Source organism: Lates calcarifer, linkage group LG10 (assembly GCF_001640805.2).
Source record: "Lates calcarifer isolate ASB-BC8 linkage group LG10, TLL_Latcal_v3, whole genome shotgun sequence".
Taxonomy (NCBI): Eukaryota; Metazoa; Chordata; class Actinopteri; family Centropomidae; genus Lates; species Lates calcarifer.
Window position 1 is genome coordinate 13,970,757 of NC_066842.1, and position 21,802 is coordinate 13,992,558.

The 21,802-nt window shown below is 41.4% G+C and overlaps 3 protein-coding genes across 3 annotated transcripts; 2 read left to right on the forward strand and 1 right to left on the reverse strand.

Annotated features, from left to right (window-relative positions):
• The first annotated feature begins 628 nt into the window (after positions 1-628).
• wash1 (WAS protein family homolog 1) lies at positions 629-7,679 on the forward strand. The gene is given in 12 exon segments (XM_018663790.2): positions 629-636; positions 1,314-1,335; positions 1,337-1,455; positions 2,485-2,596; positions 2,713-2,859; positions 5,117-5,253; positions 5,351-5,486; positions 5,590-5,785; positions 5,993-6,169; positions 6,392-6,550; positions 7,106-7,177; positions 7,268-7,679. Coding segments are annotated over 12 exon segments (1,428 nt in total). The 3' UTR covers positions 7,411-7,679.
• ddx11 (DEAD/H (Asp-Glu-Ala-Asp/His) box helicase 11) lies at positions 7,530-15,342 on the reverse strand. The gene is made up of 28 exons (XM_018663866.2): positions 15,120-15,342; positions 14,566-14,708; positions 14,272-14,487; positions 14,078-14,164; positions 13,819-13,955; positions 13,668-13,725; positions 13,442-13,549; positions 12,665-12,752; positions 12,334-12,536; positions 12,101-12,175; positions 11,858-11,935; positions 11,724-11,770; positions 11,546-11,625; positions 11,376-11,417; positions 11,223-11,290; positions 11,092-11,130; positions 10,843-10,981; positions 10,602-10,736; positions 10,406-10,518; positions 10,251-10,323; positions 9,822-9,925; positions 9,569-9,718; positions 9,301-9,369; positions 9,084-9,184; positions 8,912-8,996; positions 8,711-8,786; positions 8,451-8,605; positions 7,530-8,355 (listed from the first exon to the last, which is right to left on the reverse strand). The coding sequence occupies exons 2-28, from the start codon at positions 14,692-14,694 to the stop codon at positions 8,323-8,325; spliced, it is 2,688 nt and encodes an 895-aa protein (XP_018519382.1). The 5' UTR covers positions 14,695-14,708; positions 15,120-15,342; the 3' UTR covers positions 7,530-8,322.
• Positions 15,343-15,555: 213 nt separating this feature from the next.
• Positions 15,556-21,539, forward strand: fkbp4 (FKBP prolyl isomerase 4). Its single transcript, XM_018663904.2, is given in 12 exon segments — positions 15,556-16,005; positions 16,576-16,720; positions 16,809-16,951; positions 17,065-17,185; positions 18,349-18,505; positions 18,724-18,778; positions 18,780-18,815; positions 18,935-19,018; positions 19,128-19,313; positions 19,583-19,726; positions 20,111-20,206; positions 20,312-21,539. Coding segments are annotated over 12 exon segments (1,368 nt in total). The 5' UTR covers positions 15,556-15,906; the 3' UTR covers positions 20,414-21,539.
• The last annotated feature ends 263 nt before the right edge of the window (positions 21,540-21,802 follow it).

Sequence of the window (21,802 nt, forward strand, 5' to 3'; positions counted from 1 at the left end):
TATAGCTTAGCATTTTGTTTTATTACTTAATATAGGCCCTTATATTTTTTGTGTAATAATAATTATAACAATATATAAATATAATAATAACTTTTATCGTCGAAAATGCGAATTATTACAATTAAACATTTCCAAGAGCACTCACAAATTAAGAGTGAACTTGGAAACAACAGCTGACAAAACAGTGTCACAAATCTATTCAGTAACTGGTCTGGAGCTTTTGTTCGCATATTACAATCTTCCTCAGCAGATGCAGTTACCTATAATTCAATAACAATTTGGCCACTCTTGTGATGGGAATGTTTTATCTATTTATACTATTAAGGCTAAAAGCCAAATACTGCTACTACTACAGATAATCTCAAGATAAAGTGCGTTTTTCACGTGTTATACCTCTAACCTTAGCCAATATTTCACTTCATTTGTCGTTTCAAGTCAGAAAGCAGGAATTTCCCAAATCGCTTGAAAGCAACATTATTATCCCGGCATAGTCACGTGTCACGGTGATGCGGAAGTGAGAAACCGTTGTTTTGCTAAACAAGTAGCTGTGGCACCGACAGCACAGCGTTTTGTTTTTAATCATATATATTTATATATATTTGAAACATTTAACAAGTAAACAGTACTCATGGTCAGGTAAGAATGTATTTTAAAGCGAGTAGGTGTCGCGGTGTAGCCTGTCATTGAGCGGGTATGGTTCGGTTTAAAGCGGTTCTTCTTTCAGTACAGGCTATCATTTGAAAGTCAGTTAATAAGTTAGTTACGTTATATAGTTTGTTTCTTTGTAATGTATTTGCCAGTAAACCGACTGGGTGCAGGTTTATTGGCTGTAAGTATTACTAAACAGACACGGGGAAGAACTGGGCTTTTAAGTAAACATCGCAGTGATATAGTGGTATGTTTGTATATTCCTGCATCGTCATGTGAGAGTCAAGTGAAGGTCGATAAGTGTGTGTGAAGAAGCAGGATTTTAGTTTCGCCATTTACTGAATTGGTTTACTGGACACGGGCTAAGGGAACGCCATCTGCAAAACGACTACAAAGAGGCAACAAACAACTACAGAGAGAGGCAAAGCGACCAATAAAGAGCCGCAAAATGACTATAAAGAGACTCCAGCCGACTGCTGAAAAATGCAACACAACTACAACGTAATACTAAACAACTGCAAAGAGATGCAAAGCGACCACAAAGACACAACAAATATCTAGACAACAATGAATGTCTCCCCTCAAGATCAGATTTTGACTATGTGACACACGAGCCTTGTTCATGATGTTAACATGTTTTTTTCTGTGTTGATTTTTTTTTGCAGGATGACACAGAAGCACAGCCTAGGAGGGCCAGGTGTACTCAGTGCCTCTCATCCAACCAGACCTGAGGAGAGAGGAGGCTGTCCATCAAATAGCAGATGCATTACTTTACTTGGAAACCATCTCTACAGATATTTTCAGAAGGTAAACCCGAAGTCACACGTGTATGGACACGCTCAGCTTTTTCTACTATTAGCCGTGCATGTGTGCCATTGTTTTCCTTTGATGTGCACGTGACACACTACATGATTTACTCCTTTTCGAATATGACTTGTATGATATTATGTTATCAATATACACAAAACAATATACACTACATACAAAATACAGTATGTATGGTACATAGTTGATCCTAAAAGGATGAGTTGGTTAATCAGTTAGGCTCTGAGAACCTCTAATATATGCTAAATATCCCTTGTTTTATTTATTTTTTTATTTATTTCTTTTATATGAATCAATAACAGGGGAGAGAGAGAGAGAGAACAGCTCATGGGTCCATCACAGGGACATTTTCATAACCAATCGATTAGTAAATGATCTTTTTAAAGTGAATAATCGGGTTATTTTCTGTTTATTAAATTCCCAAAATGATTACCAGTTAACAGAGCTGATGGTGAGATCTCCCTAAGCTATATCACAGCAATCAAAAAGGTTCACAAATTGTATGTACAAAATGTACTGGTTGCTCATATTACAGCATTTGTTCTGGACAGAGAAAAAGCTTTGTTACATTTAATGGCCTGCATGTGGAATCCATATTCTAATCCACATTTTGTGCTGCCCTGAACATTGAAGAAAAGGGAAGTGTCTCCCAGAACTACTTGAAAACAGTGACATTTACAGTCAGAATTTTTTAGTCAATAGAACCTTTTTGAAACACAATGTGTTAGTAATTAGATGATTGATTGTGCCTCCTCCAAAACCCCTGTGTAATATGTGTTCATCATCTTATATTGTTCTATATAAAATGGAAGAAGTATGCAATTACTTTATTAATTCAGTCTTGGGATTAAGCACCATGCAGAGTGTATATAAAGAAGGAAAAGTGGAATAGGGTGTCTCAGGTCACACACTCCTCTATATTGGATTGTGCACTAAGGTCTCAGACATATTTTCCCCTGTGTGTGGATGTGTGTATATTCATGTTGGTGTGTATGTGTTTGACGCTTCCAGGGTGTCTGAGAGTGTGGAGAAGAACCGCCGCCAGCTGCAGAGCATCACTGACCGGATCAGACTAGCTCAGGCCCGTGTCGACAAGATCAAAGGCAGTAAGAAGGCCACCAAGGTAACACGGCACTTTAACTTTGGAAGGCAGCTTTACATATTTTATTTCTGATACACACCAAATACAGCGACAAGATGAAAAATAATCATTGGAGCTGCGTTTGTCTGTTTGTATAGGTTTTTTCCAGTGCAAAGTACCCGGCTCCAGATCGACTTCAGGACTACTCATCTATCTTTACTGGGGCTGCAGACCCCTCCTCACAAATCCGCCCCCGACACAAGATACAGAACAAACTTCGGCCCTTTGATGAGAAGGCCTTGCAGGTGAGATAAATACATTAAAATGCTGATTAAACAAGGGATTAGATTTGACATGCAACGCTTCCAATTATACAACCGTAAAAATAAAGTGACTCATTAAGAGCCGCGGTTTCACAAAATGTCTCAAAGCCCACAAGCCTAATAAACTAATATGAAGCAGAAGAAAGTGTATGCTAGCCTATTGGTGTCCAGGCCTCTTTATACAGCTGACACTGCTAAAACTGCAGGTACAAAACAGGGATAAATAGAGGCATGATTAATTTCATTTACATGGCTTTTATCTTAACGCCTGAGAATTCAGACATAGCTGTTGCTGTGGTCATGCAAGGACAGGAGAGCCCTGGAGCTAAAGTTTCAACTCATTGTATTTATGTAGACTGCAGAGGCAAAATCCCATGACCCCACCAGTATTAATGTAGGAGTTGCTCTTCTTGCTCTTCTTTCCAGAACCCCGGCATATGATTTCCCTTTAGAGGTTTAGCAGTGTGATACCTTGATAATTGCAATATACTCTCCAGCTCTTTTTTAAAGATGGGAACCTCAACTCCCATCTGTCAGTCCATAGGCACTGTCCCTGACTTCCAATTTCGCTGCGGCATCCACAGTGATGTAGGTGTCGCACATCATTAGCTGAGCCTCAAGGCAAAGCTCTCAGTCTGTGACTGAACAGTAGACTATGACCCTGAACTCTGAGGTGAGACTGAACGAATGAAGTCCTCTCCTGCCGGGGTGCCCGAACTCACCCTTAGGGTGGCAGGCTGAAGGAGGTAGGAGGTAGAATTGTAAGTGCTTCTCCTTTTTGTTTGAAATTAGCCATTTGAGGTGACAGGAGCATCTGATGTATCCAGGATGCCTCGCTGTGGAGGTATTACATATCCTGTCTGACCTGGAGTCACCTCAGAGTCCGTTGGGAAGAGTAGGATGATGGGGCAGGGAAGGGCATCTGAGTTAGCTTGCTTAGCCTGACATGACCCAGACCTGGATGAGCAGCGGAAAACAGATGGATGGCTCTTAGTTTTTACTCTTACTCCAAATTAATGCATGTGCATTGACACTAGTGCTCATTTTGCCATCAGGCCAGGCTCTTCTGATCTGATAATATGTTAATATATAATATATATTTTTTATTTATATATTCTATGAATGTGAATACAAACCTGCCTGCCTCAAAATTGAACAGTTAAAGTTTCCCCAAAAGCTAAAAAACTAAATCTTAAATTATTTGGCTGGACTCCATATACTTCTTACATCAATAACATTCTTAATGGAAAAACATGAAATGAGCCAGTTATCAAGTATGGTTCACATATTTGTGTTACTCTCTGCACTGTGCTGGTGTATTTTCTTCTATTTTTTTGTTGTTTTGTGAACTAATCATTCTCTTAGATGAACAGCTGTTTTCTCATGATTAGCAGCATGTGTGTTTATAAACCATTTATCACTCAACCAGCTCTGATAAGCTTTCATCCATGCCAGTCTTAATTATTCACACCTCTGAGTTAAATAACCAGCTGGCATTCCACTTAATCAAATGTTACATTGCCCTTAATGGGCACCAAGACATTTGCACTGAATTTTTGGGCTATTTTTACGCAAAATATTCATCAGGTCACAGAAGATTGTTGCTCAGGTTTAAAGATGTTGCAAAGGAGTTTTAACCCAGAACAGATGTGTCCTTTCCCTTTACAGTCACAGTCAGGTGCACAGATGCAGGATTGGCTATACATCAGTCAAATTCACAGTTGAATTAGTCACATACTGTATATGCAGAATACAGGGTGATAGATGCTGTGTGTATATATGTATGTCACTGGACAGTGGGAATGGACTGTAAATGTATGATAGTGTTTTTTTTTTTTTTCTTTAAGTGCACGTGTGCATGTGTGCACGTGCTCCATTTAGCACAAGCTCCTGAATTATTTATAGTGACCACCACAGTTTTTCCTTCACCATCTTTGGAAACTTTATGAAAACCAGTATATTTTGTGCTTCCTGTGTTTGGTCTTGCATGTGCATTTGTCAGAAAGGGGGGAAAAAATGAAAACATCACTACCAGTTTTCTCTGGTGCAGAAATGCATTATTTAATATTCCCCAGAAGCAATGTCCCCAACCATATAATTTAGTATTGCAATGTTTGTGCGCACATGCGTCTGTGTACAGGAGCACTTTGGTGGCATTTGTGACTTGTGTTATTTGAGATTTAGCTGACATTTTACTGATTTCCCTCTCACTCTGTGTCTTCCTCTGCTTTCTTATCAGGAGAAGTTAATGTATTTCCCAGTGTGTGTAGGCAATAAGAAGAAATCTGAGGACGAGACGGAGGAGGGGCTGGGGAGTCTGCCACGCAACATCTCATCTGTCAGCTCCCTGTTGCTCTTTAATACCACAGAGAACCTGTGAGTCCACAAAAACAAACAAACAAACAGAGTGACTATAAATACTGATTAGATGTAAATCTTGTCTTCATATCTTTGGATCTGTGTGTTTGTAAAGATATAAGAAGTACGTGTTCCTGGATCCTTTGGCGGGAGCAGTGACTAAAACACACACAACACTAGAGACTGAAAAAGAAGAGAAACCATTTGACGCTCCATTGTCCATTACAAAGAGAGAACAACTAGAAAGACAGGTACCTCTAGCAACCAAAACATGTTATTAATTTGACATTTACATATATATATATACACACACACACACATATAGAAATCCTGATTATCTTTTCTCTCTAACAGACAGCAGAGAGTTATTTCTATGTGCCAGACCTGGGCGAGGTGCCCGAGATAGATGTGCCGTCCTACTTGCCCGATCTGCCAGGCATTGCAGACGACCTGTCCTACAGCGCAGACCTTGGGCCTGGCTTTGCCCCATCAGGACCCACACACAACATCCCTGAGCTGCCCTCCTTCTCTGAGGAGAGCAACGTACCAGGTACACATACACACACTTAAAAGGCAGCTCAAGACCCACCTGTTTAGACTCGCCTTTGTCTCTTATTGTGATGCACTGTGACGTCTGATTTAAAAGATGGTATATAAATAAACTCTATTTTACACACTCAATTTTCACTATGCCATTGTATTTCTGGTTGACAATGTGTTTGCGAGCTGACATCGACTTGTCACTGCTACCTTTCAGGATCACAGCTCCAGCCTAATGCGACACTTCCCCCGCCACCTCCGCCTCCTCCTCCTCCTCCTCCCCCTGAGCCTGCCCTCGCTTCTGCAACTCCTGCAGGAGCTCCCCCCCCTCCACCGCCTCCACCCCCTCCTCCTGTTGACAGCCCTGCAGAAGTCTCTCGAGCGCCAGCTTCAGGTTTGTCACACGCACACAGTTTAGAAATCTCGCACAGGGTACACAGTACACGCTTGCAGGAATATAAAAAGTGATGAAAACCTGCTCCTCCCTTATACACAGACGCATACACTCATACATTGAGAAACCCTATTAACTCTCTTAAATTAGATTAACCTAATTGACATTAATGGGCACAAACCCAAATTACACTGCCTCCCTGACTGTCTCCTCTGACCGCAGGTCCTGTGTCTGGTGCTCCCAATGAGGTGGTCCAGCCGTCCGACAGCCGTGCCAGTCTGCTGGAGTCCATCCGCAACGCCGGAGGCATCGGCAAGGCCAAGTTACGCAACGTTAAAGAGCGCAAGATGGAGAAGAAGAAACAAAAGGAACAAGAGCAAGGTGTCAGATTGTCTGAGTGGGGAAGCGGATTCTGTTCATGTTTTATTAACCGCTACACAATACAGCTTTAACAGCAACGAGAAAGTCATGCAATCAAAGCAGAGCGTGACCAGTCCCCTAGTTAGCATTCACCCATGAGTTCATACAATGTGTCACACCCCATGTCAGAATGTGAGCATTTGTGTACACATCTCACATGGTTATCATCACACTTCATGGCTTTATGACCTTCATTTTATAAATGCCAAACTCATTTAAAGGCTCACTTGGTTAGACTTGTATCTCAAAATTGTCTGACCTAATATTAGACAGCATAGCTTTACCTTCATTTATGGTTGACTGGCCAGGTCATGACCTAACATTTCCATTTTGAGGAGAGCTGCTTATACTGACTAACTAGATTTAAAAAAAATAAAATAAAATTATGTGCTCCACTTTGAAACTTTGAAGCCTAGCGCTGGAGAATGAGTGAAACTATTTCACTGTTCCACTTATTAATTAAAAAAAAATATTGATTGCGTGATTATTTTGTAACTGCCCGTCTTTGTCTTGCAGCAGTGGGAGCAGCATCTAGTGGTGGAGACTTCATGTCTGATCTCTTTAATAAACTCGCCATGCGAAGGAAAGGTGAGGAGCCCTCTGTTTTCCAAGTCAGATTAAGAATACCTATTTTAGTGAATGCTTTACAGTAAATAATGTGTCCGGTCTTCTCTGCAGGTATATCCGGTAAGGGTCCAGCAGGTGGGGAGTCAGGTGACACTCCCGCTGGTACCGGCGGCGCATTTGCCAGGATGTCAGATGTCATTCCACCACTTCCTGCCCCGCAGTCGACAACAGATGACGATGACTGGGAAGCATAACACGATGGACGACGAACACTCGAAGCAGTGAAGTAAAATGGGCAGTAATTTTCCTCATATTGCCAGTTCTAATAAGTGCATTGATTTATTGAAGTAGTTGAACAAAACATTACTTAAACTCAAATGATAAAACAATTTATTGATATCATATTCATTGTAAAACATATTTTCATGAAATTAAACAAGCAGATACTCACTGAGATCACAGAAACATTCTACTAAGATTTTCCTATTAAATAAAACTCATTTTTGCATTACATAACACTGAACACTGACTGCTTTAAATATTTAAAACTTCTTCAAGGGTAAATCAGTCACATGGATGCCTATGCCAGTGCTCTGCCTGATATCTTTGTAGTAGCTGCTTCTCTAATTAATTTCAACATGCTGATATTAGAAATTCTCGAGGAGGCACCCTCTTTTCCAACATGTACCAGACTGATAAACCAGAGTCAAACTGATAAATGTCCCTTTAGCCTTTGTCTGCAGTTTGCATTCAAATGACTTGGACTCATTATTCTCAAATTCATCATGTATGTATGTAACCAGTACGAAACAGAACAAAACATAGACAACATCTTAAAGGTGAAATGTAAAATTAAGCAACTATGAGATACTGAAATTGGTTAATTGGTTGACTATTGAACTCCAGCTGGTGGCACTCATAGGTCTAACGGGTGCAATAATGTAAACATAAAAGAGCTGCAGCAGTCTTGTGATAAGGAACTTATTACAGAGGCCTTTTAATCATCTGTCAGGTTTTTTTAATTAGAACACTTTCAGTTTCTTGAGTTGCTAAAATCTGCTGTTGCATTGGAATTCCCTCAAGTTCCTCCTCATGCAGCTCTTGTCACAGTCTTGAACGTACACAGTTGAGGAAATCATTGAGGAGATGTCAGTTTAGGAGCAAAACTACACCTGCTTCTGCTTCTTTTCCTGGAAGAACTAAAACATAAAGAAGAGCATATGGGACAGGATATGAATAAATTAATAGTTATAGTGATATAATGTTGATACACTGGTTTGGATTTGATCCTCACCTTCCTCAAGGCAGCAAAAGCAGGGCCAAAATTTGTGTATGTGCTTGTGCGATCTTTGATCCATGTGGGAAGTTTAGAGAGCGTGGCGGGTCTGGAGTAACGTCTGTCACATAGCACGATGGAGGAATAGTCACCACGGTGACGGATAGCTCTTCCTTTGGGCAGAGGAAGTCACATATTCATGAATCATCATGTTATTCCATAAAATCAGGAATAAAATATCTATTGACGATCTATTGTCATGAAAACTGCATCATTACCTATGGACTGATTGACAGCCTTCATGCAGAGGTTTTCTATCAGTGCCTGGCCAGGACTCCTGCCTCCGCTGTGAGGCTGAACAAACAGAAGAAACAAAAGTGATGACACTGACGATGACTCTGATGACTTCATCCCAGTACTCCTGTGACCTTGTTGTGCCTGGTGAAGGTGAAGACTGATAGGACAGTAATGAGTCTCACCAGGTGTTTGTCCATATAAGACATCTTTTCCTGCAGCTCTGGGGATTTGATGTTGGGATACGGCATCCCCACCATCACCACACACCTGTAATCACATGCACAAATGCATACTTAATATACTTCATACAGTATACAGCTGCTGCTTGCCCATGGGATCATAAATTAAACTCACCTGCCCAGGTCATCAGAGAAATTGATGCCCTCGCTCATCTTTCCTCCAACCACAGAGAACAGTAACGCTCCTGTGAGTCCACTGCTGTCCAGAGCACACCTCTGACAAAATGTGAAGAGACGACTAATTTCTGTCAGCAGTAAAGGCAATCCCTCCCAATGACCACGTTATCAGTCTGAGGTTATGAGGGCTGATGTTTGAAAAGTCATAGTTTTACCTGGATACAGCGGGAAAACTCGCTCAGCACCTGCTCCACCTGGTTGGCCTTTTTCGGCTCCTGGAAGATCTGAAGGAGGTGTTTGTGATAGTTTAGAGACTGATGATAAAGGGTTGTTTCTTTCACACTACGACTGAGTCAGATCCTGACTTTTTTTTTTTTTTTTTTTTTAAAAAGGCTACTTTGGGTCAAAAGGGGTAAAGCATCGCGCTGGTGATTTTACACTTTTGTTAGCTCATTTGATAAAGAGATCATGTCGCTCAGTAACCTTCTTCTTGTTAGCAAGACGAGCCAGAGCACCATTGGCCTCCCAGTGAGAGATGATCTGCCTCGAGTACTCGTAAGACGGAAAGAAACACACGACCCCTCCTGGCACCACATTACAAATGTTGGAGAGAATGCGTCCCGTCTCGTCCATCTGTCGACAGGGCAGGCACAAATTTGCAGCAATGCAGCCAACGACACTGCAGCAAGAAGTTGGTATAGTAGCATGTGTAGGAATTAGTATGCGTGTCTGTTACCATGCGTGGAGAGTCTCTGTTTTGGAAAGTAAAATCCAGCTCCTGACCAGATGGACCGCTGCACAAGACAAGGGGAAGAATGTTTTCGGGAGGAATCACATGACCTGCAGACAGAATTATCAGACAAAAAAGGACAGTTAAGTGAATTTATTGACCTAAATATAACAATACAAATATAAATTACTGTAATTTTTTATTTGTACATGATCAAATAATAGCCTTCAACCTCAACACTATTCCATAGACAATACATTTCTGTCAGCACCAATACTAACCCATACTAGTTATTTTGGGAGTTTTTGTAAAGGATGCTTTCATTTATCAAACATTCCCACAAACAGAAATATTGATCAACACATCACTAAAAGAGAGTGCAGTATAAAAGCACAAAAAGAGAAACTCTTCCATTTTATAAAATGGACCACTCACCACAGGAAAACTCAGCGATGCGTTCGTCTCCCACTCCGGCAGAAAACAGTAGCTCTTGTTTGAAGTCAGAAACCTACATATAAACATCTTGTAGAATTATAACACTTACACATCAAAAGGCTCGGTTTATTTTTAGTGGCCTTTAAGTAACTCACAGGCTGCATGGTCCCCCCTGCAATGATGACTGCTCTGCACTCCTTCAGCACCTGGGCAAAGTGAACCGCTGGATTCAACAGCAGGAACTTGACGCTGCCTTCCGACAAAGTACCTGGACATAAAAGTTGAGAAATTAGACCTCAGCAGTTTTTCTTAATGCTCTCTTTTTGTTCTTTTGTGTTAAAAAAAAAACACCTTGTCTGTGCACCACCACTCTGCCATCAGTGTTACTGTTGGTGAGAGCCATGAAGAAACCCTCCACCTGCATCATGGGAGATGCAGACAGCACTTTCTCTGCCTCTACAGACCCCTGCTGGTCTGCTGAAGCAACTGCACATAGAGGAACACACAGAAAAGACACCTTATGATCAACATGGAAAGAAAACTTGAAAACATGCTTTTTTACTGCAGGTGCCATGAACATGTGACCTCTGACCTTGTGCAGTGCTCTGGTTGGTCTGCAGTGTTTGAAGGTAGCGGTTTAAGCCCTCTGTGCGTCGGTTCTCTTTGTTGGAGCTGCTCTGAACGTGCAGACTCACACCTGAACCTGCATATTTCTCCACAAAACCACCCAGCTGCAGAGAGAGGACACGTGTGGTATACATTTCATTTTACAGTAGATTCTTCTCAGAACAACACAGTGTCTAAATGAGGCATTAATAGATGAATACATGCGGACACTTACCTTTCTGCTGATCATGCTCTTCTCAAAGTATTTCTGTAACTACAGTGAGAACATTGACAGGTTGAGTTTGTAGTTTGGTGTTTACAAGCTATGACTGTGGATTTTAACAGCACTGTGACACCATCAGCTACCTTAAACAAGTTGATATTGTCGATCTGAGCCTTGAAGAGGAAATTGTTAATGGTGAGCATCTCTGTTCCTAGAAGAAAGAGAAAGACTTGCATGAATGAAGCATGAATTCCTGTGTATTACGGTGTGTTTATGTCTGTTTATTATTTACTGACCTGTTTGTGTAGTCTGGCTCTGTGGATTCTGCCCCACCTTACCTGCAGGAATAACATTTACACCAAAATCTGACATATAATTCGCTGTCCAGCGATACCCCCCCCCCGCCTATGTTGCATGTTGGCAATAATCAATAACAAAAAGCTTGTTTTAGCCCAAACACACTCACCTCCCAGCACACGGACCAGCCCTTCAATCACAAACAGAATCTGTTTGATGTACATCAGGTTCTTTGCCTTCAGCCTGCTCCTGATGTTGTAGGCATACAAACATCAAGTGTCGGGGGGGCAAGTTAATAGTACATTTGTGAATTAGTGCATCGTGCGAGTCTGTGTGTATATACTCACTTATAGCGGTCAGCATACTGGCTGAGCTGGGAGTGAGCACGGCAAAGCTGCAGAGGATTAAGATTTTAGCCTATCACAGGGAAACATGGATAATTTAAACCTAAATTTTGTACACTGTGTGCATGAGTGTTTACCTGTGTTCCAGTCAGCTCTGCACTGTGTATACAGGAGAGAGTGTCACTAAGATTGTGAGCTTCATCTATGATCAAAACCTGTAAAAGTAAAAACATATTTTGAAAATATTTATGTTGTTGATATTACAGGGGTATTCTAAACACAAAGAATTCTGTATTGATTTTCATGACAACAGGGGCAATTGCTGAACAGAAAAATCCATTATACAATCAGAAATGACAAAACCTAACATCTAATCCTACCTGTCCTTTCAGCTGGACCCCTGTAGCCTTTCTTGTAGCTTCATGAAGCACCATCTGATAGGGCAACACCACCAACTATACAGACATAAAAAACATAGACTATAGAAGGTAAATCAGCAACTTTAATTTAGATAAACTGCAGAGACATGTTAGCAACACAGTGCAAGCACAAAACACTCAAAGTAGTGAGATGGCAGGGATGGATGAATAGAGAACAAACAGCACTGGGTTACCTGTGCTGGGGGAATGGCAAGGCGTGTGGCGTAATAAGGACATGAATGTGTTTCCCTGCCCAGCTTCAGCAGCTGCTCTATGTCGTGGACCGTCCCCAGAACTTCATCCCTCATCTGCTGCAGCGCCAACGCTTTGTTATAGGGACACACGCTCTTTGCCGGGCCCCGCTTACGTTTCACACCTTCTTCATGATGCTGCTTCTCTGCAAAATTAAGAAGAAGTAGACATGCAAACCTTACAAATCTCTTTCTGACACACGCTTGAAGTTTCCCGAATATGTTCCTTGGTTAAGAACAGTAGTTATGGAGCTTGTATATGAGGTGCTCTCACCGTGTTTGTTTTTCTGCATCTCCATGCAGCGGTCATTAATGCGTTGGATGCTGCCCAGGCGACGCACCTCCTCGTTGATACACAGATTCTGGAAAGTACAGTTTTACGTTTACTGGACAAATAGTATCAGATGTCATTGTTAAAAATCATGTTTCACTGAGTGAATGTAAGTAATACTTCCTGTGCAGTGCCAAGCATCCATCTTTGAAATGTAAATGTAACATACTGTTCTGGACACACTACATTTAGCATTTGTAATTTAAACCTCTTGCCATATGGTCATGATATTTGTGCAATTATTCTTAAATTAGAAAATACAAGTAAGGAAAGATATGACTTGAGAAATAGCCTACTTGTATTTCTACATGGAAACAGACACGATCCTTCTAGATCATTCCAGGAGCCTGTAGAAAATATTTAATATATATTCTATATAATAATATATATAGAGTTTGTCTTGCAGCTGTTGGTGGCACTGTCTACATATTTTATCATATAATGGCTTTAACTGGCTGATCTTTCCACTGCCACTTCCTCTGCAATATACCATACTTTGGGTTATGGTGGAAAAGGGTTGCTAGAAACTGTAAGACCAGAATGTTTGACAACTCTTTTGAAGGTCATTTCCTTGAGCATTACACAAACATTTCTCAGCTCATTTTTAAGTTCTATTTATAAAAACTTTAAGTTCACAGTGGATTTGCTATTACCCTGCCGGAGATTTTTACTGGTAATGTGTGTGTGTGTACACAGAAGATATAGTGTGTGTACACATACCTGGCGTGAGCCTAGTGTGACCAGACTGATGTCCTTGCTGAAGGGGCTCTTTTGAACCTCATGGACAAATTGAGCCAGTTGGGAGTGAGTGCGACTGCAGTAGTAAATCTGCGAACATCCAAATATTTCACTTCAGGGGAATGTGTCATAACCATTAATAATAATGTTTTAAATCAGAATAATATGCTCTCTTCAATCTATCTGTCTCTCTCACACACACATGCACCTTAGTGACGTGTTCTTCGATAAGTTCTTCATCTTCATCATCTTCAGGCCCACAGAATCTGAGCATGTGAGCAAACACGTCCTGTTGTCATTGTCTGTTCATTTCAATTTCTCAATGTGATGTAACATTTGATGTTAATGGAAGTCCTTACCTGCTTTTACTCTTCGACTCATCATCACTCTCATATTCTGCAATGATAAGCTCCTCATCTTCTTGATCTCCTTGTGTCTCTGATTGGTCTTCTTTACTGAGCTGGAGCAACTTGAATGCCTCATCATCCTCACAGCTCTAAGGACACACACAGAAATTCATATGTTTAGTTGTTGAGACTCGATTTACAGTGATTTTAACTTTGGAATAAATTTCTGCTGCACAGGCTCTTTAAAATGCCGCTGTGCAAGATCGCTTACCTTTCTTTTCATCGCATACTTTAGTTGAACGTTGTTTCTGATCATTTCTAACCGTTCTTCCCGCTTCTTTCTTTTCAATTCGTCCTCCTGACACATGAAAACATCCAGTGATTTGCAAAGCTAAGGCAGAGGACAAGCCAAAATCCCCAGAGATCGCTGCCAAGGTCAAACCTGAAGTGGTGGGACATTCTTACCTTCAACTTTGTCACCAAGTCACGTTCAGCCTTTTTTTGAACAAAATCAGTGATCCAGTCAGGCTCCGCTGAGGAGCTGGGAGTAGAGGACTGAGCAGTGGACACAGAAAGAGCTGCTTCTCCTTCCTGCAGCAGAGCAGCTGCCTCCTGTCTCCTCCTCTCCTCGTAGTCTGAGAGCCAGCTCAGAGCTCCACATATCAGACTCAGTGACTTGCCCTGTGGGGTTAAGGAGAAGCATGTATACTCAAAATCTAAACCTCTGCACTGATCTCATACATATGCACACATACACACCGTTCCAGTTGGACTCTCAAAGATGCCAACTTTCCCCTGGTCAAGCGCACTGTACAATGACTGCATGAACTGCTCCTGAATGTCATACGGCTGGTAGGGAAATGGAAACCGGTCCCTGCCTTTCTCCATTCTTGTGAACTTCCCTGGAAGACGAGGCAGAAGTCTTATCAAAAATTTCAGTCCAGACATGATCCTCATGAATGCGCCCCTGGCTACTTAACTGAGCAGCACACTGTGTGTTTAGACTGGCTTGTATTAGCAACAAGCCTCAAGTCCTGATAGTGATGTTATGTCTATATCATTTCTAATTCAGTTTGCCCAGTTTTACTACATTATATATACATTGCTTTCTAACTGTGGACCTTTCCAGTTTGTGTACATGTTAGGTCAAGCAGCTAACATTTGATTTTAAATGCTGTTAAGCGGTCCTGAAACGAGAACGTTTTTCCGCAAACTATCACAAATACATAGCTAGCTAGCTAATTTACGATCATCCCAAGTCTTTTACGCACTGTCGATTATAATTTTAGCAGAGATTGTTACCATGTACTTACCCGCAGATATCCTAAAGAGAAGTTCTTACTTTGTGTTGTTATTATTTTCAACTCCCGGCTATTCAACAACCGCGCCAACAGACAGGAGTGGGCACGGAATCTGACCAATAGGAAGAGAGATACAATAAGGAGTGCATGTTTTAAGTTAACTTAGTGCCTGCGTGGACGGGGCTATGCAGGCTTTTACCGTATATTCGTCCCCAAACGCAGAGTTATTCGGTTATTACAGACTATACGAGCTAAATACACTATTTAATTAATATTTAATAGCATACTGTGTCTGTAAATAATGTATTTGCTATAGTTTTCTTACATGCACCACATTTCCGGGAGGCACTAATGATAGATAAGTAAGGATACCGACGAGGGTTCATACCCCCTGGTTCCTCCTAGACTGTCTGGAAAGTTCTCTGTCCTTCTTTAAGCGCTTGTCAAATCCCAGACTGCGAGACAACGTGGACTCGGGACACTCTAGCCAAAAGCTCATATTCTGGTCGGGTACAAGTGTGGTTGGTGCACAACAGTAACATCAGAGTCTCTGCACAGCTAGCGTTGAGCTGTAACGTGTATTTTATTAACAACCGGATTTAGAAAGTAGCTACGTAAGGCTAGCGGGGAGCTTTAAGCAGTGTTAGTAAGCCAGCTAGCGTTGACGTTAGTCAGGTTGTTGCTTGCTGCACTCGGCGTGGTTTGAGAAGTAGTTAGCTTTAGCCTCCACTGCTGTTAGCCAGCGTTTGTTAGCCTTGAATTGTGGTGCAGACCAGAGTAGGAGGAGGAAATCTGCTTCATGACAATGACTGCAGAGGAACAGACAAGTGAAGGACAACACACCATCCCAATGGAGGGGGAGGACATCACACCAAAGAAAGATGGGGGTGTTTTAAAGGTAAATGACATTGTTTTGGTGCTATATGTTCATCCGGCTAGCTGAGTGGTTGTCTGGCCGCTTGTTATTTACTCATTCCGCTCGGCTAACGTTAGCTGTTATCAGCTAGTCTGCCGTGTACATTTCCAATAAAAGTAGTCAGTGCAAGCTAACTACAGTATCGACAACATCGTAACGCTGTATATCTTGTCTCTTATCATTGGTTTACAGCTAATTGACCAGGGTATCAACAACATGGGCAATGCGGCGTTTTAACCGTCTTCATTTCCAGAAGGTTCTGGAAAAAGACCAAATGCAAAAGCTATTTATTCTAGTGGTGGCATTTAATATTCAAGCACGCGTACACACACACACACACACACACACACACACACACACACACACGCGGGTTTGAATGAGACAGCCCACGTTCATTCACAATGAAGAATGTTACAGCTTCACCTCTAGGTGCAGTACCACACTGCAGGATACACATGCGTGGAGCTGGCCCTACACGTTTGTTGCAGAGATGACACTTAAATTAGATTTACTACAGTTTTTAATTATCTTCCTGTCTATGCATTTTTCCAGCTGGTGAAAAGGGAAGGCACAGGCACAGAGCTGCCTATGACCGGTGACAAAGTGTTTGTACATTATGTTGGCACACTTCTGGATGGTACTCATTTTGACTCGAGCAGAGACAGAGGAGAGAAGTTTTCCTTCGACCTGGGCAAAGGTTGGTGTCATATCTTGCAGAGACATGAACATTCACCTGCAGCAGTTGCAGTGAGTCAGTTTTAGTGATTGGTCTCCTCTGTGTTTAGGCCAAGTAATAAAGGCATGGGACATCGGCGTAGCCACAATGAAAGTGGGGGAGTTGTGCCAGCTCATCTGTAAGCCAGAGTATGCTTATGGATCTGCAGGTAGCCCGCCTAAGATACCCCCCAATGCCACTCTTGTTTTTGAGGTAAGCCTCAGTGATGTCAGTTATTTTGTTTATCCTTTACATATTTTAAACCATGGGCTTGTGATAGAAATACAATAAGTTGTACATTAATTTACATATCTGCACGCTTGCAGGTGGAACTGTTTGATTTTCGAGGGGAGGACATAACTGAGGATGAGGATGGAGGAATCATCCGTCGTATTATCACTAAAGGCCAGGGATACTCCAAGCCTAATGAAGGAGCTGCCGTTGAAGGTAACACACCCAGTTAATGTGATACAATAACCACAATTATAATCAACTTTATTCATTACATTTCAACCATCATTTCAGACCACAGCTCATTAAATATTGAAGTTATTTGCACAGAGGTTTTGGTTTCTTTAAATCACTGACTGGATGTTAAAGCCAGACAAAGACACTGAAATTGGTCTGATTAAATATTAAGGCAGTAAACAAGGCTTGAGCAACACATGGATCAATATAGAAATACATTCAAAAGTGTAGATGCATATTTTAATATTTTGTAATATTTTATCTGTCTTTTGACTAGTAAACACCCAACCCCTGTTGGCTTTTAAGGTGTCTTGTCAACATTTTTTAATTTATTCTTCATGGATGAAGGAGGCTGAGGTCAGCTTGGATTCATATGGGTTACAATAGATTCCAAAAGAGAAAAAGAGAAAAGGTTTTGGGGGGGGGGGCAAAGTATGGATTCAGGAGACTGGCTTTTGGGTCTTTGAGTCTGCTGGGTTGTGACCAATTTGCACCATGTAGCACTATGCCGCCAACATTGAGATGGAGTAATAGATTTTTTTACTGCAAACCTAAACTTTCTAGTGTTATACAATCTCTCTTTAAGGGAGTACAAACTGCTGTGCTTTAAACTGGACTTCCTGGTTCATGTCTCATTTTCTTCATCATCTCTGCCGATACTTGTAGCAACATGCCGAAACCAGCACAGCGTCTTTTGTTTGTATGGGCACAACAATGATTTACCTGCACACAAACTTGTACTTGAAGATTGAAACAGAAGTTTCAAGTTTAATGATATTTTGGCAGAAACTGGTCTGTAAAACATGTAAGCATACAGATGAGGACTAGAGAAATAACTGAAAGTTTTGCTTCTCTTGCGTGTCATTAAAAGACTAGTTTGTGTTTAAATAAAAAAAAAAAACCACGACGCATGTTGGATGCTGGGATTACTCTGCTGTAATTTATTAACAGTGCATACACAGTTGTAATTATGCTTTTCTGTGATTAATTTATGGGCAAAAAATGTCGACTTAGAGTTTGAAAATTGCGTCAGTTGACTTCAGTTGCTTCTTCCCCACAGCTGACAATCTTTTTCATATCAACAAGTTTGTGGCTAAAACAAGGGTGTGGTGCTAACTACAGCATTTTTCAACCTCTTTCAGTAACTGTGGAGGGCACCTGTGAGGGACGCATGTTTGACGAGAGAGAACTGAAATTTGAGATTGGTGATGGAGAGAGTCTTGGCCTGCCACCTGGAGTGGAGAAAGCCATCATGGCTATGGAGCAGGGAGAGGAGGCACTCTTCAATATCAAGCCTAAGTATGATCTCTTTTACCATGGCAAACACTCACTGTTTGACCATAATGATGTCTAGTAATAGTCAAGAATTTGTTTTAATGTTTAATGTTAATGCATTTCAGACTGACCTGTTATTCACATATTATTACAGTGCTTTAATGAAGCACCTCTACCCTCTTCCTACTTCCTACTTCCTCTAGCATTTGACATAAGTAATGATAAGTGTCTTTGATTTGTAGATATGGCTTTGGGAATGCAGGAAATGCAAAGTATAACATTCCTGGTGGAGCTGACACTGCAATACAAGATCAAGCTGGCAGCTTTTGAGAAGGTAAACACATCATGGCGCTGTGTTGCAAACACAACTTGACTTTAGTTGGCCAATTATATGTCAGTTGTGTGTAGCGACTTGTCCCCCTCTGGAAAGTGATGAGTGTTTGTTCTCTGCAGGCCAAGGAATCGTGGGAGATGAACACGGTAGAGAAGCTGGAACAGAGTGGTATTGTCAAAGAGAAGGGAACACAGTATTTTAAGGTACAGTATGCAGAGGGGAATACTGAATTTTAAAAAACGGTAAAGAATTTAAACACAGATTTATGCTCTTTGATGTTTTTTTTTAACACTATGATTTTATGTCCCTCAGGAGGGAAAATACAAGCAGGCATCAGTTCAGTACAAAAGAATTGTGTCGTGGTTGGAACATGAGTCTGGCCTGTCGGAGGAGGACGAGAAGAAAGCAAAAGCTTTGCGGCTGGCTGCACATCTGAATTTGGCCATGTGCTTCCTTAAACTACAGGAGCCAAACCAAGCCCTAGAAAATTGTGACAAGGTATCAAATATCTGTGGTTCATTCTCCAGCTGAATGAACATTTGACAACTATTTGTCGACCATTCATTCTGTGTTAGCAGCATTTAGACACTTATTGATGTTGGAGTGAGAAATGCCACCATTTTTTCTTTTGCTTATGACAGTTTGTACAAATGTCTGTTATATGGGTAGAGCATTTTATTTAAGTGGTGATTTTTTTTTTTTTTTTTTTTTTTTTTACATGATTTCATACTGAAAACATGTTAATTATATTCTGTTTGTGATTATAGGCTCTGGAGTTAGACTCATCCAGCGAGAAGGCTTTGTTCCGAAGGGGAGAGGCGCTGTTTGGTATGAAGGAGTTTGACAGGGCGAGAGATGACTTCCAGCGAGTTGTTCAGCTGTATCCTGCCAACAAGGCTGCCAAGAGCCAGGTATAGAGCAATGTGTCTTTAAGGATAATTCCAACAACTTTGAAACTGAGTCTTATTTTCCTAGATTTTGCCATCATGATTCATTCAGCTCATTACAACCCCAAAACATGCACATGTTGCACTTTTAGATGTGGTATTATTTTTGTTATGAGCTCATTTGTCAAATAAACAAAATGTTGCATTCATTTGGTGGTTCTAATTAAGAAGTAGCATGGGTGGAGAAAGTTTGGCACACCCTAACAAAGCCCAAGTTGAAAATATAGTCTTAATTATCCTCATCAAACTGGTCATGGAATCAAGATACATCTGATCAGAGTTCAGTAAAATTGTAATAATTGTATCTTTTGGCTGTTGTCTGACCTATCCTTCTTTATGTCCCGCCAGGTGAGTCTTTGTCAGAAACGCATCAAGGAGCAGCATGAGAAGGACAAACGCACCTACGCCAACATGTTCCAGAAATTCGCAGAGAGGGATTCAAAGGTGGTGGCCTGTCATTTCTACAACAGCCACAAGAGGGCAGGATAAGCATGTTTATAGACTGTCAAAGAGACTGACTGGTTTGTTTTTTTCTCTCCCTGTCAACAGAAAGAAGCTGTGAGGGCGAAGAGTGAGAGCAAGGAGAACGGCGATGAAGAGATGGAGGTCGAGAACAGAGAAAAAGAAATTGCAAGCGAAGCAAAAGCATAGATGAAGATGTGACTGCATTACGGTTCATCTGTACTTCAGACTTTTGTAACTTTGTGTTTAAGGTGTGTGCGTGTGTGTGTGTGTACATGAAATGTGTGTATGAGAACGAGCGTGTCAAATGAGAGCACTGACTTCTGGGCACGTCTTTGCTGGCTTTCTCTTTGTCCGGGCTTTTTGCTGTGGCAGCTAGCCGAGCGGGTGGGGGCTTCCCCAGCTTGATGGCACCGAGTGGACGTGGTTTTAATAAATGAATCGAGTGCCACAACCCCACCCCTCTCTGAACCCTTTCAACCCACAGCTTTGAACTGTGCATGTGTTTTCACAGTGTTTGGGGTAGGAAAAAAGTGCATCCCAAGTGTTATGTGCAGAAATTCAAACCCTCACCCGTCAAGGGCTAGACCATTGCACCACCCCTCCGTCCTTTACCCTTCCTCACATTTTTGCCATCCATCCAACCCTCCTCTCATGGGCCTACTGATCAATTCCTGGAGTTGTGATGGCTGTGTGCATAGATATGATGTGTCTGAGTGTTAGAGTGCCTGTATCCCAAAGTACGTAATGTAGCAGCACTGTGGATAGGTGGAGTAATAAGACGTTTTCTTGGAATAGCTGTTTGAGTTCGAACTTCTCACTCAGTCTAAAGATGGAGCTCCCCCATAGCCCCAAGGGTACAGGACTGTTCACCTTTGCTTTGACTTTGTACTTTTTTTTTTCCAGTGTTGTGCTTGTGATTTCTGTATTGTTCTCAAAATGATGAATACAACCAATTACTTAACTGGAATATGTGCTTTTCAAAGCAGCTACAGTAGAAATGACATTAAATAGCTTCTCCTGGACACTCAAGTAATAAAAAGATAAGTCTTAGTCTTAACTTACTGTAAAAAGTACATGTATGACCGTGTGTATACAGCTCAGAAGATTCAGGCTGTTAAAGACTGTATGAGGAAGATCTGAGCCCTGTTCATTTTAGTCAGCAGCACCTGTAGAGAGGAGCAGAAACTGAACTAAAGGAGCAAATTTAAAACTGGGCTGTGGGCCGCACGTCAAGTTTATCTGTGTTTGTTGGAAGGGTCCCTGTTTGGTTTGCCCTGACAGAAGGATATAATAAACAATAGCTACAATTTGACTGTGTGTGATGTTCTTAACTGGTCTGTCTCTGTTCCCCACACTTTCCAGTTCCCATGCACTGTGCACATATTTTCTGCTCAAAGTGTCATCTGCACAGAAACCCAGTGTGGTGAGGAAAACATGCTTCCTCAGCTGTATGAGAACATGTCAAATGTGGGTTACCACAAAGCACTACAAAAAACGTGCACAGTTGTCATTTCGCAGACATGAAAGATTCTGCTGAACTTTTACCTCATGATGTGGAACTTGTTCATACATGTT

Bases quoted from the DNA above. Each gene is read 5' to 3' on its own strand.
- ddx11 (XM_018663866.2), bottom strand. From the start codon at position 14,694: ATGGAGAAAGGCAGGGACCGGTTTCCATTTCCCTACCAGCCGTATGAC. The intron at 10,982-11,091 runs GTAAGTGTCCGC...CTCTCTCTGCAG, and splicing joins AGAGCATGATCAGCAGAAAG to CTGGGTGGTTTTGTGGAGAA. The intron at 10,737-10,842 runs GTCAGAGGTCAC...CTCTATGTGCAG, and splicing joins CAACCAGAGCACTGCACAAG to TTGCTTCAGCAGACCAGCAG.